The 14,568-nt window shown below is 42.1% G+C and overlaps 1 protein-coding gene and 1 pseudogene across 8 annotated transcripts in view; both read left to right on the top strand.

Annotated features, from left to right (window-relative positions):
* phkb (phosphorylase kinase, beta) overlaps positions 1-14,568 on the top strand; it is a 96,002-nt gene that overhangs the window by 10,738 nt on the left and 70,696 nt on the right. For 7 of the 8 annotated variants that reach the window (XR_009794249.1, XM_061814833.1, XM_061814829.1 and 4 more), the window contains 2 exons: positions 5,781-5,888; positions 6,257-6,337. Coding sequence is in view for 7 of the 8 variants with exons in the window: in XM_061814833.1 (XP_061670817.1) it covers positions 5,781-5,888; positions 6,257-6,337 (189 nt within the window). In the remaining variant the exon portion in view is untranslated. Of the gene's footprint in view, positions 1-5,780; positions 5,889-6,256; positions 6,338-14,568 lie in introns of those variants that run through there. The other variant, XM_061814834.1, reaches the window with a different exon arrangement.
* On the top strand, positions 12,493-12,611 carry LOC133498732 (5S ribosomal RNA; annotated as a pseudogene).

Raw genomic sequence — 14,568 nt, 5'->3', positions numbered from 1 at the left:
TAGTTTTACCTCTGGGAAGGTAGCTCGTTGTTCCTCCGTGTTAGCCAAAATGCCGGCTCATTGCATTGCTGGACATTGCTTGAACACTTAGGAGAACGGAATTAGACTTCATAAGTTTGAAAGAGACCTTGTTCGTTGTGAAAAATGGATTGCACGGGTGCAGAGGACGAGAGCTTCGTCGGTTCCAAATAACAGGTAGGTGTGTGTACAGCTTCTAAAAAAAAATAATAGTTTGGGACGGACCACGTAATCGGTCTCTCTCATAACGTAGCAAAAGATCCACATATGAAATGTGTTGATGTGCGCATACAGCTACTAAAAAAAACAATAGTTTGGGGCGGACCACGTAATCGGTGTCTCTCATCACGTAACAAAAGATCTGCATATGAAATGTGTCGATGTGCGCGTCGCCCAGCCAACAATGTCTCACTCAGCCTTGTCTCGATAGTGTTCATCGCGTACCGCGGTGGCTTTGAACATACCCCTAAAAGCACCATGGCTCGGCTCCACCTCCTCCTTATATACCGCGGCGCCCAAAATCAGCCACACGGGCAGTTCGGCAGTCACAGCTTCTGCGAAGGCTGCGCGTCGGGCTTTGGTCTGAAGAACCCAGCCGAGAATGCGTTACTCAGTCGCGTGCGCGCATAAAGCGCCCCGGGTCGACTGTGTTCATCGAGTACTGCGGCGTCTGTGAGCACCCCCCTAAAGCAGCACCGCTCGGCTCTGTCATAAGCAACACCGGCTGGCTGCAATGAGCCGCGATGACTCATCTCTGCCGCGGAAGTGGATCGGACGGGCATGCGGTTCGCATATCATCTGAATATGGCTCGAAACAATAGTGTAATTGCCCCGGTAACTTCACTCGGTTGTGTGGTGTTGTCCTTTTGGAAAGAGCTTCAGTGTCAGAAGGGGCGTCGTAAAAATCCGAATATCTCTGTTGTTCGGCTTCCATAGTAGCAGGCACTGCGCCTTTTCAACGGCGGAAGTGACGATGACGTGAAGGACAGAGGGCGCGACTAATATGGCGACCACTTGGATGTCGAGGGACACTCGATTGCGCAACTTTGCGCTTGGATGACGCACGATCCGCTCACATATATTTTTTCATTTAGACATTGAAGTGAATACTATGTATTTTTCATTACAGTATCTATTTTAGAATGTTTATAGGGATGACAGTCCCACTTTAATATATAAAATCATGGAGAAAACTTTAAAAAGTTCATTTCATTTTGGACAGAATTTTTGATTCGGCGGTATTTAGGAAATATTAGTCATAATACAAACCCCAATTCCAGTGAAGTCAGAACATTGTGAAAAAATATAAATAAAAATGAAGACAATCTATACTCAATCTACAACAATGTACGAGGGACGTTCATTAAAGATTTCCCCTGACCTACAGTACTTCCAATGAGCTGAGAGAATTGAATCTTGGCACAAATATTAGACTTTCTCTACATAGGGTCCTGCAAGGGAGACACACTTCTCTCATCGCTTTATGCAGTTTTGGAGACCTCTTCTGTAGAACTCAGCAGGTTGTGCCTGAAGCCATGCCTTGACTTCAGAAATGAGGCTTTCATCGTTTTTGAATCACTTTCCTTTTAAAAATTACTTCATGGATGGAAGTCCACACATGAACTGATGATGCCAGTGTTTGACAACGTCATATGATGGGCATCCTCCCCATAAACTTCTTTCATCTCGTGAAATACCTCCGTCGGAGTGCGATCTTTCAAATAGAGGAACCTGATGATTGCTCTGTTCTCGACTTGCGCCATTACTCTACCTTACTTTACTTCAGCACCTGAAAATGAGAAAAAAATTATGTATCACAGCTGCAAATTACCTTGTGACCTACAGAGATGTAAGGTAATGTACGTGTACAATTTTAACTTCCTACCTTAACCGAAAGTAGGTCAAGGGAAATCTTGAATGAACGCCCCTCTTATATTAACCTGAATACACTACAAAGACAAAATATTTAATGTTCAGTTTTTTTTTTGTTTCTTTTGCAAATATTCACACATCTTAAGTTTGATTCCTGTACAAGATTGATTCCTGTGTTTTGGCAAAATATTTTTCTGACACCGTAAGCAAGGAGAAAATCTTGTCTTTGTGGATTTTTATTACAAAAGAAAAAAAATTATTTGCAAAGAGAGGACAGGGTACATGTCTTTCGAGGTGTCACCCCTTACTAAAGATCAGACTAAAAGTCCATTGGTTATATAAAAGTGAGAGAGACAGAAAGAGACAAAACAAAGCAGTTATTTATGTCCAGCTGTATACTCATGGAGCGAGTAAAAACAAGAATAGCCTTACCGGAAGAACTAAAGTTAAAGTTGAAGGTAGAACTAATATTCAATAGATATGTAAAACACAAATCATCCAACACATCTGCAGCATGTTCTAAAAAATAAAATAAAACATTTTGTTACATGAGTTTTTATTTTTCAAATCACTTGTTTTGGAACTGACACTCATTGTTGTAGCTTTCTAAGGGACATCCTGTCCCATTCTTCTTTTTCTCAACAGTCCGGGATCTCCATTGTTGTATTTTGTGCTTCATAATGTTCCTGCACACATTTTCAAGTCGACAGGTAGGGAGTGCTGGCAGGATAGTTTAATAGTTACACCTTTTTACAATGAAGCCAGGCTATTGTACCACATGCAGAACGTGGCTTCAGATTATCGTGCTGAAATAAGCAAGGATGTCCCGAAAACAGACTTTGCTTGGATGGCAGCACATGATGCTTGAAAACCTGTATGTATGGCTCCGTGTTAATGTTCCCATCACAGTTGTTCAAGTTACCCATAGCATAGGCACTAATACACCCCCAAACTATCACAGAGGCTGGCTTTTGAACTTTTTGCTGATAACAATCCGCATGGTCATTTTCCTCTTTGGTCCAGAAGATGCCAAGGCCATGATTTCCCAAAATAATTTCAGATGGGGACATGTACATCTCAGTTGTTTATGGATGTTATGTATGGCTTTCACTTCGCATTTTAGAGTTTTAACTTACATTTGTAGGTGTATCTGCAAACTGTATTAACTGACAATATTTTTCTGAAGTGTTTTGAGACCTACATGGCTGTATCCACTATTTGCTCCCGCAGTTGTTAACAAAATGGTCAGTTGTTAACAAAATGGTGAACCTTGCCCTATCCATACTTGAAAACAACTGAGCTGCGGGAATGCTCCTCTTATCAGTCTGAACATTAAATACTTTTTCTGTGTTTTAGAGTCACAAATCACGAATTTATGTTCTACACAACCTAAAAACTGCTTGGGAATTGTGGTTTGTAAAGAAAACAGTCATAGTAATTGATGGTATTTAAAACAATAATAAAAACATATATTATTCCAAACATATTGTGAATTTCCAACAAAAACTACCAGACCCAAACAATATCAAAACAAACATGTAGGCAATATTTAATTGCAGTGCTAACTAAAACAGTAATAAAGTCTAAAGAATAAAATAATGAAAAATATAAATGGAGTAAAAGTTCTATCGCAAAGTTTTTCAGGGAGAGGAAAAAAGGAGTAGAGCAGACACAATATTAGGTACAATATCAGTTAACAGTGGAAAATGTCATCGAATGAGGAAAGAGGGTGGTACTTAAAGAGAAAAAAAGATGGAGGATTGGGAAGTGGCTGGTATGATGATGGAGCGAACCAGCGAGGGGGGAAACAAATGAGCTAAAGTGGGACAAAGGCCCAATTATTTATAACTCTATGTGGCAGAGGGAGCGGCTGGAGGCCCAGCTGTGATTTCATGTCATTATCACACACAAATATACTCACGCGCATGTAGGCACACACACACACACACAACAAACAGAAATCTCACTATGTAGCACCCCTGATAAAGTTTGAAAATAGATTAAAGTGTCCGTTTCTCAAGTTTCACTGATCAACACAAAATCGTGTTGACCTGTCTATCGTAACTAGGTGCAGGTAAAAGTCTCAAGGACGCATGCCTTAAATCAAATGAGTGAATCATATGACACATACCTTGACGTGGAGTTTGTGTCATCTCCCTTTCACATGGACATCTGTTTCAGTTTTAGGCCCCTTTCACACAGTTATACCTTTTACTGAAAGATGCCTTTCACACAGAGGTCACTTAGACACGGGGTCCTTTACACACACACAGAGGTCACTCAGACACAGAGGTCCCTTTCACAGAGAGATTCCTTTTTACTCAAAGATCACTTTCATCCAGCAATTCCTTGAACACATCATCCCTGTTCTTTTTACTCTGAAATCACTTTAACATGGAGGTCCCTTACTGAGATATTCTATCTGTTGTTAATACTGCTGATCATGCTCATGGACATGAAGCAGTTATGGAGCCAATTTTTTGTTCGCAGCGCTCTTGTTCACTCAGAGCCCTTGATACATACTTTTTTTTAATATACACACATATATATGGTTCGCATCGGTGGCCCCCCCCCCCCCCTTCTGGATATTTATAACACCTGCCTAAGTGTCCCGGAAGGGGACCAGGGTTGCAGGTGACCCCACTCACCCATCTCACTGCCTTTTCAAATTGCTCCCATCAGGGAGGAGACTGCAAAGTCTTTTGACCAAAACCATCAGGCTCGAAGTCAGTTTCTTTCACCAGGCAATCTGGATGCTCAACTCCCTCTCTGGTTTGCCCTCATTATTATTATTATCCTTATTTAGCACCCAGTCCCATTGAAATTAAGATTGTGCTCAAACCACACTTTAAGCACAGCATTCGCCTTGCCATTGCAAGACTGCATACATTACCCAACAAATTACAGCGTTCCCCTGTTATTCACGGGGGTTAAATTCCTTACACCACCCCGAATAACGCTAATTTTCCAATAGTAGATGTAGTAATTAATATACCTATGTATGATGTGTACCGTATTTTTGAAACCATAAGATGCATTTAAAAGTCTTAAATTTTCTCCAAAATGGACATCATACCTTGCACAATGTGCACAATTATTGTGTGACTTCTCCAACAAAGTACATTTCGAATCATTGGTTTCACTACTAGCATGTATGCTAGCACATGTTTTAGTGTATATCTAAGGTACCATATGATGGCACTCACAAGGCCAAGAGGAATACTTGCTTTTTACATCAGTAAGAAGAAGTAGCTTACATTGCCCAACGCACTGCCTGTGTAGCCAGGTCAGTAAGGATGTTGTGTACTCAGTGTCACATCAAAACTAAAATTATCAAACCGCAGCAAACGGAATAGCATAACTAGAAAATAATAGAACAAATAAAAGAATAACTCAATAAATAACTGACAAAACTTGCACTTTAAACGCTATTTACATGCTCCAGCATGATTTGCAGCAGTAAGACCTCCTTAGTGCTGCAAAGCATCATATGGTAACTTACATACACGTGCTAGCAATCGTGCTAACAGTGTTTGATAAGTCACACAACATTTGCAAATGTTGGAGCTCAGTGTGCACATAAGGGGAACCACATTGTAAGGCGCCACGTCTATTTAGAAGAGCATTTAAGACCTCTATGATTGTGAAAGTACCGTAAATTAAAAAAAAAAAATTACAGACTTCCCTTTGACTCTAGAACATTTTTCACCTTTCCCCTTCACACAGATATACTTTTCAGTGAGAGATGTCTTTCACACACATCCTTTAACTCACCAATCCCATTCACTCTGAGATCCCTTACACACTTGCACACAGAAGTATTTTTCACACAGGAATCCCTTTCACATAGTTCTGCCTTTTACACGGAGATCCCTTTTGTGTGTGTTTAGGTGGAACAGTTCAAGCAGGACCCCAGCCCCTCCAAGTGTCTGCACTCCATATTCAATGTGGACACAGGTGACGAGATCCACACCTATGACCAATACCACCACCTGCAGGTCAGTTCAATAAAATCACAGTACAGTAAAAGAAACGTCCGAATTCCTAGGCTGGAGCCACCCAGTGTGTGTTATTTGAAATGTGTGGCGGCACTCTTTGAAAAGATATGTTGAACTTTATTAATTGGGACAGTGGAGTTTTCGGGAGACTTCGTGGTCACTGTGCAGGGTGGCTCCTTGCTAGCATTACTTACCTATTTTAACTGAGATTTGAAGATGCTTTGTACCATAGTATTGAAATGTTTTAGTGAAAAGAAAGGACCACATTTGAAAGCCGCTGTTTTGCAGGCTGTGTGGCTGTTTATTGGCATTGCTAACGGAAAAATCAACAGAAATGTTAAGTGATTGTGCTTGTGTTTTTGTTGCAGATCGATGCCGTCTCCCTCTTCCTGCTCTATCTGGTGGAGATGATCTGCTCTGGACTCCAGATAATCTACAACACTGATGAGGTACAGTCTGACATGAGGCCATTTACCGTATTGTTCGGACTATAGGTTGCATTTTTTTTTCATAGTTTAGCAGGGCGTGCAACTTATTCTCCAGAGCAATTTATATGTGAAAGAGGAAGCAGCGCATCGTCTACCTCTGGAGTTGGGTTGGCGGACTTCTTTAGAAGTGATGCCGAGGATGAAGATTTCATTGGATTTTAGTTACCGGATATTTGGAGTGACACGGATGGTTTTAGTAAACTTCTTGGTATGTTATTTATGCTTCAGTTATCGGAATAACTCGTAATATATCATGTTCGTATACCAGGTACGTTCTCAGTTGTATCATGTAATGTAAGTATACCATTCAGCCTGTTGTTGCCACTATTCTATTTTTATTTTCAATTTGCAATTTAAATTTTAAATGACATGTCTGTTTTTGGTGTTGGATTTGAAAATTGAGCTTATACTCCAGTGCGACCTTTGTATGTTTTTATCTTCATTTTTATGGATTTTATGGGTCTTTTGACTTGTACTCTGGAGCGACGTATAGTCCAGAAAATATGGTACTTGGTTCCATCCCGCTGTCCATCTGTCCAATGTGAGATATTTTTACTTCTGCTGCAGGTGTCTATGCGAAGAAGGAATCTTATTTCGTGGTGGTGTACACCCTGCGGTGGTGCTGTTTAGGTTAGCAATAGTGTTGAAATGCTCTCTTACCATCCAGGAAGTGAGATACTACCTGGGAGGAAGGTATTTGAGGGAGACGTTAGTCGCTGTTCCTCTGTATAAGCAATAGAATCAATGAAATGAGATAATTACATTTAGTAGATGCCTTTTTTCAGGTGGTGTTTATTTTTCTCGAGTTAACATTATTTATTGCTGCTGTTTTAGACACAATGTTCCAATGTACTCAGCAGGTAACTATCTAAAGTGAACAACTGCATCTTTCAATGGAGATCATTACACTTTTTGCATGGAAGTTGTTTTGTTGGTTTTAATTGGATGTCTTAAGCGCAAATTCTTTGGTGCTTTATTTTGCTTTACAACAGAGTTCAATGCCAAATCCAAGGCTCATGTTGTTTGTCATTAAATGTGTTTTTGCTACAATTATGGTACTTGCATGGCACAAGCCAAAGCCTCGGTACTGATGCGGTGCTTGTTTACATTAGGGCAGAACAAGGGTGTACTGAATGAGCCTGTGAGGAGGCTTTTCTTGAAATGCAGTGACTTTTAAGAAGCTCAAAAGAGCCAATACGATAGCTGTGTCGTATCTGCTGTTACAAAAATAATCATACACACTTTTGACTATCGCTTGGGTTCTACTTTCAATCAGTGACCCTAGTGCTAACCTCTGCCAATTGTAAACCTGAATAAGAAAAATAGCAATCTAAGTGGTAATAGCAGTTTGTCAGAAAGGGCATCTAGCGTAACAACTGTGACAAACAGTTCATTCAGGTGACTCGTTGTGGCAAATGGTAATGAGACACGCTAAAAATCACAGCAATTTTTGCTTGACACTGTCATGCAAGTAGCAATTAAACATATTGCTGTTTGTAAGTGTCATTTGGGAACTAACGGAGTAGCCATATAAAGCTACATAGTAGATTAGATTTTTTTTTTTACCCCCACATGTATGAAATTAGGCAGCACGTTGGGTTTGCTGGTAAAGCGTTGGCCTCACAGTTCTGAGGTCCCATTTTCAATCCTGGACCATGTATGTATGATTTTTTTTTTTTAACAATTTATTTGTGTGAGGCCCCGTAGCTAAGTGGTTAGAGCACTGGTTTGGTAAACCAGGGGTTGTGGGTTCGTATCCCACTGGAGCCTCCGCTCCCTGAGAAGGGCTGCGTCAGGAAGGGCATCCGGTGTAATAATTGTGCCAAACAAATATGTGCGTTTCATCTGAGATGACACGCTGTAGAGACCCCGAAAGGGACAAGCTGAAAGAAACTTACTTTCTATTTGTGTGATAAAGCTGCAAATAAGTATTTGAACACCTGTTAGTCCTCCTTTAAAAGTCTAGCTCCACTCCATGGAATTTCCTGAATCAGATGCACCTGTGTGAGGTCGTTAGCTGCATAAAGACAATCAGTAAGACTCAAACTTGTAACATGGCCAAGTCCAAAGACATCAAAGACAAAATTGTACAACTCCACACGGCTGGAAAGGGCTCCGGAGAAATTTCCAAGCAGCTTGGTGAAAAAAAAAGTCCACTGTTGGAGCAATCATTAGAAAATGGAAGAAGCTAAACATCACGGTCAATCTTAGTTGGAGTGGAGCCCCATGCAAGATACCACCTAGTGGGGTCTCAATGATCCTTAGAAAATTGAGGGATCAGCCCAGGAGTACTCGACAGGAATTCGTCAACGAGCTAGGACGTCATGGTTTGAAGTCATGCATGGCACGGAAGGTTCCCCTGCTTAAACCAGCACATGTCAAGGCCCGTCTTAAGTTTGCCAATGACCATTTTGATGATACAGAGGAGTCATGGGAAAAAGGTTTGTGGTCAGATGAGATCAAAATGGAACATGTTGGTCATAATTCCACTAACCGTGTTTGGAGGAAGATGAATGATGAATTCCATCCCAAGAACACCATCCCTACTGTGAAGCATGGGGGTGGTAGCATCATGCTTTAGGGGTGTTTTTCTGCACATGGGACAGGACCACTGCACTGTATTAAGGAGAGGATGACTGCGGCTATGTATTGTGAGATTTTGTGGAACAACCCCTTTCCCTCAGTCAGAACATTGAAAATGGGTCGTAGCTGGGTCTTTCAACATGAGAATTACCCAAAGCACACAGCCAGGAAAACCTAGCAGTGGCTCCGTAAGAAGCATATCAAGGTTCTGGCATGGTCAAGCCAGTCTCCAGACCTAAAGCCAATAGAAAATCTTTGGAGGGAAACTCCGTGGTTCTCAGCAACAGCCCAGAAAGCAGTCTGATCTAAAGAAGATCTGTGTGAGGAGTGGGGCAAAATCCCTCCTGCTGTATGTGCAAACCCGGTGAACAACTATAGGAAACGTTTGACCTCTGTAATTGCAAACAAAGGCTTCTGTACCAAATATTAACATTGGTTTTCTCAGGTGTTAAAATACTCATTTGCAACTGTATCACACAAATAAATCGTTAAAATCATTCATTGTGATTTCTGGATTTTTCTTTATATGTTATATCTCTCACAGTGGACATGCACCTACGATGAAAATTTCAGACCCCTCCATGATTTCTATGTGGGAGAACTTGCTATATAACAGGGTGTTCAAATACTTATTTTCTTCACTGTATTTGTGAGGTGTTCAAATACTTTTTTGCAAATTTATCACACAAATAAATTGTTAAAAAAAAATCATACATTGTAATTTCTGGATTTTTCTTTTTAGATTATCTCTCTCACAGTGGGCATGCACCTATGATAAAAATGTCAGACCCCTCCATGACTTTTAAGCGGGAGAACTTGCAATATAGCAGGGTGTTCAAGTACTTATTTTCTTCACTGAAATCCAATTGTGTAACCTTATTCCATTTTACATCTGAATAATTGTACCCAAATGAAAATATTTCACATTAATTTGGGGGTTAAAATAAATAAAGGGGAAAAAAATATATCCATCAATCAACCCATTTTTTTTACCGCTTATCCAAGGTCAGGTGGTGGGGAAAGTAGCTTTAGCAGGGACCCCTAGACTTCTTTCTCCCCAGCCATTTCATCCAGCTCTGCCGGAGAGATCCCGAGGCATTCCCAGGCCACCTGAGAGACGTAGTCTCTGCAGTGTGTCCTGGGTCATCCCCAAGGGTCTCTTCTCAATAGGACATGCAATGAACACCGCACCAAGGAGATCTCTGGGAAGGCCAAGACCCTAAAGTCCTTGAACTCATCCACGTGGAGCAGGACCTCACCCCTGACTTGTAGTGGCTAGGCCACCTTTTTCTGACTGAGGACCATGGTATCAGATTTGGATATGCTGATTGTCATCCCAGCTGCTTTAATCATAGTTACGAACCACTCAAGCGAGAGTTGGAACTCAAGGCAAATTTCACTCCAGGGGCCTTGCCACCCAGGAGCTTTTTTACCACCTCAGTGACCTCAATCCCAGAGATAGAAGAGCACAACTCAGAGAAACCAGACTTTGCTTCCTCCTTGGAAGGCATGCTGATGGAATTGAGGAGGTCTTGTGATATTGAGGAGGTATTCTCCCTACCGACTTACAACATCCCTAGTCAAGGTCAACAGCGCCCCATTCACATTATACACAGTGTGTTCTGCTTCACCATCCCGAGACTCTAGATGGTGGACTAGAATTTCCTCAAAGACGTCCGGAACTCATTTTCCGAGGCCTCACCGAACACCAAGTTTTTTCCTCAACAACCACCAAAGTTGCATTCCGCTTGGTCACCCAGTACTTATCAGCTGGCTCAGGAGTCCCACAGGCCAAAAAGACATCACAACGCTGGTATCTACCAGTGGATTCAAAGATTGCCGCTACGACAGGCACCGACGACATCGCGGCCACAGTTTCAGTCAGACACCTCTGCAAAAGAGGCACGTGACATGGTCCCATGCCTCCGCCAAGAGGTGGCTGAAGTTTTGCCGGAGGGTGCAGTTTAAACTCTCCTGACATTCCCAGCAGATTCTCACAATATGTTTGGGCCTGCCAGGTTGGACCGGCTTCTTCCCTTACCATTGGAGCCAAATCACCACCAGGATTTGATCAGGGGACAGCTCCGCCCCACCCTTCACCCGTGTCCCAAGACGTGTATCCAAATGTAAATATTTCACAATTTGGGGGATAAAATGCACAGTTTTGGGCTTGGCGTGGTTAAAATCCCTTGCCATGATAAAAACGGCATCAAGGTGGGATGTCTGCTGCTCACTTATTAACAAGTGGAGTTTGCACTGCTGTTGTTGGTTGAGCTGGGAGGGATGTAAATGGCTGCCAGCGGAACAGCAGTAAATATCCTAGCCAGGTAAAAAGGCGGGCATTTGATGAAGTGGTGAACAGTGTTTACAAACCACGGCACAATCGTGGCACTAGGCAGCACTGATGTAAACACAGATTCCACCGCTGCGAGTCTTCCCTCATCTCAACTAGCGCTCATTCTGCCCAATAGCATGTTAGCTGGTCTAGCTGAATGCTGTCTGGGATGCTATCATTGAGCTATGTTTCCACAAAAACAATGACACAGGACTCACTCGTGCTTTTTGTATATCTGTGGTGTAATTGGATACAGTACATCTTGTTTCCAGCGGGGGTATGTCATTGTCAATGAAGTGAGAGCTGGCCGGTCAGCTTTCAGATTTGTTCTCTGCTCTGTCTGCAATCATCTTCACTGCACTGTGCATCTGTAGAGCATAATGGGAGATGTTGTTTGCTTCACTGGCTGGCCCACTCAATAGTGGCAGAAATTTTTTGGGATCATTTCATACTCCCATGCGCGCATGCGATGGGCAGGAAAGGTTAATCGAATAATGCTCAACGTCTTTGTCATTAAAAATGTGGATAAAGAGGGAATAAAAAAAAAAACAAATCATTGCCTTGTAGTGGTAAATTTTTATTTATTTATTTATGGGGATTGTTACAATTAATTGATTACATTTTATAACGTTCATCAATCCTTTTTCAGAGCCGTTTATACTCACAAGGGTCGCGGGAGCGAATCGCATGGCACATGGAGACAGACAACAGTCGCATTCAAAATCACACCTAGGGGCTATTTAGAGTGTTCAATTAATGCGTGTTTTTGGGATGTGGCAGGAAACTGGAGTACCTGGAGAACATACAAACTCCACAGAGGCAGGGCTGGGATTGAACCCATCCATCCTTCCTTCCATCCATCCATCTTCTACTGGTTATCCGAGGTCGGGTCACAGAGGCAGTAGATTTAGCAAGGATACCCTGACTTCCATTTCCCCATCCACTTCATGCAGCTCTTCCGGGGGGATCCCGTGCCTTCGCAGTTCAGATGAGAGATGTAGTCTCTCCAGTGTGTCCTGGGTTGTCCCCTGGGTCTCTTCCCACTGAGGTGTGCCCAAAAAAATCTCACTAGGGAGATGTCCGGGACGCCTCCGAATCAAATGCCCTAGCCACCTCATCATATAAATTGGAATGATCTGTCTCCACGCCTAGTATCTGTAGTTATTATTATTATTATTATTAGTTGTACTAATAGGGGGCTTATGGCCATGCTACCCTGAGAACGCCCGATATCGTCAGACCTCGGAAGCTAAGCGGGTTTCGCCCTGGTTAGTACTTGGTTGGGAGACCGGCTGGGAATACCTGGTGCTGTACACTTCTCTCCCCGGCTAATGCAGAGGGTTTCGTCAAGAAGGGCATCAGGCGTAAAAACTGAGCCAACCAAATATGCGTTCATCTAAGATGACACGCTGTGGCGACCCCTCATGGGACACGCTGAAAGACTAGTAATCGTAGTAGTAGCTGTTTACTTGTAACAGAAGACATTTTTTTTCCCACTCCAATATGATATTTTCCTTGCTAAGGAAACTACACATGCACACGACTCTACATATTCGGACATTATTTCTCAACATTTCATATCTTTCCTGTCACAATTCACCCAACCTAACCAATCACATTTCCTGCCTTCTTCTCAATGAATATCTGATGTGGACAATTTCTCAATGTCACCAGTGTGTTTACATCATCATTCCTGTGCTGTCAACATCCTGTATCCAAAATATACATTGTGTATAAATACAGTATGTCAAACATGATCATGTCACATTCTCATAAATTCAAATTGATATAGGTTACATGGTGGCACAGTTGAAGAGTGTTGGTTTTGAAGAATGGGGTTCAAATATTGGCCCCGCCTCTGTGAAGTTTGCATGTTCTCCCCCTGCCCGCGTGGGTTTTCTCCAGGCACTCAGGTTTCCTCCCAAAATCCCAAAAACATGCATTAATTGGAGACACTAAATTGCCCCTAGGTGTGATTGTGATTGTGACTGTGTCTGTTTCCATGTCCCTTTCGATTGGCTGACAAGCAATTCGGGGTGTACCCTGCCTCCTGCCCGATGAAAGTTGGGATTGGCTCCAGCAGTCCAATGACCCTTGTGAGGATAAGCAGCTCAGAAAATTGATGGATGGATGGATGGATGGATGGATGAAAGTGATACAACTTGTTTGTCCCTCAGGAAATCAAGATGTGATGCAGAAATGAAGTGTAGCTCAGGCTTCGGAACATATTATTTCAACTCACATAAGGAGTGGAACCCTAGAACAACCCTTTGAGGTGTTAGGTAGCCACTATCTAGTACATAAAGCATATAGTAAACCTTAAAACCAGTCAGTTAATCATAGTGAAACTCAAAGACACCCTACACTAAAGATCCCAAAAATGTGTTGTAAGTTTGACTCACCACAGAAAAGTTTTTTTAAAAGGTCTGCCAAATTTGAATGAATAAAAAAACGTTACCATGTATAAAGGGTCTAAAATCATGAAAAATAATGGCCATTGTATAGCTGTAGGATTGTCGGTTTTTCTGCTGAAGGAGACTGGAAATAGCCCTTCACCTGTCAGTCAAACATGTTCGCTTGCACTATGTGCTGAAAACATCTGTAGTCGGCTATTGGCTGAAATGCGTGCTGTTTTGGTTAACAAGCAGTTAAATTTCTCATGTCTATGTTATGTGAGGACCCACACACAAGAACTCCAAGCGAAGCGGCGACGTTTGGGATGACCCCACCACAGTTGAGTGAGCGCCTTAGCTTATGAGCTGGCTAACTCATTAGCTCACAGGCTAGTGAACGTAATAAATGGTTCACTTTCCCTTAAGTGGCTCTGTTGTTTGGCTCTAAACATGGGGCATAGAGCCATTCTATGGCATATTTAACAGACCCCATGCCAGTCTTCTGGTCCACAGGCCCATTAGAAGCTAATAAGTACAAGCCTGACTGCTTGTTCCCGGCCACTACCGTCCAACTCACCCTCGGCTAGCTAGTCAGATGCGCTTGGGTCACCCCAACACTGTTGTCAAATTAAATAAAACACAGGAGAAGATTTTTCGGTTTAATAGCTTGATGGCTGATTAAATAAAACACAGGAGAAGATTTTTCGGTTTAATAGCTTGATGGCTGATGGCATGATGTACTGGCGGTAGAAATGGGCCAAACTATCATTACTAAGGAACTCATAGCTGCAACGATTGGCCCTCGTTTACCTATATAGTGATGGTTGTGTCAGTGGTGAAAAACTGTTTCATGCTATTACTAAAAAAATGTTTAAAAATTT

The sequence above is a fragment of the Syngnathoides biaculeatus genome, chromosome 3 (assembly GCF_019802595.1).
Source record: "Syngnathoides biaculeatus isolate LvHL_M chromosome 3, ASM1980259v1, whole genome shotgun sequence".
NCBI lineage: Eukaryota > Metazoa > Chordata > Actinopteri > Syngnathiformes > Syngnathidae > Syngnathoides > Syngnathoides biaculeatus.
Note: the sequence above shows the minus strand (reverse complement) of the source record. Positions and strands in the feature narration are given on the sequence as shown.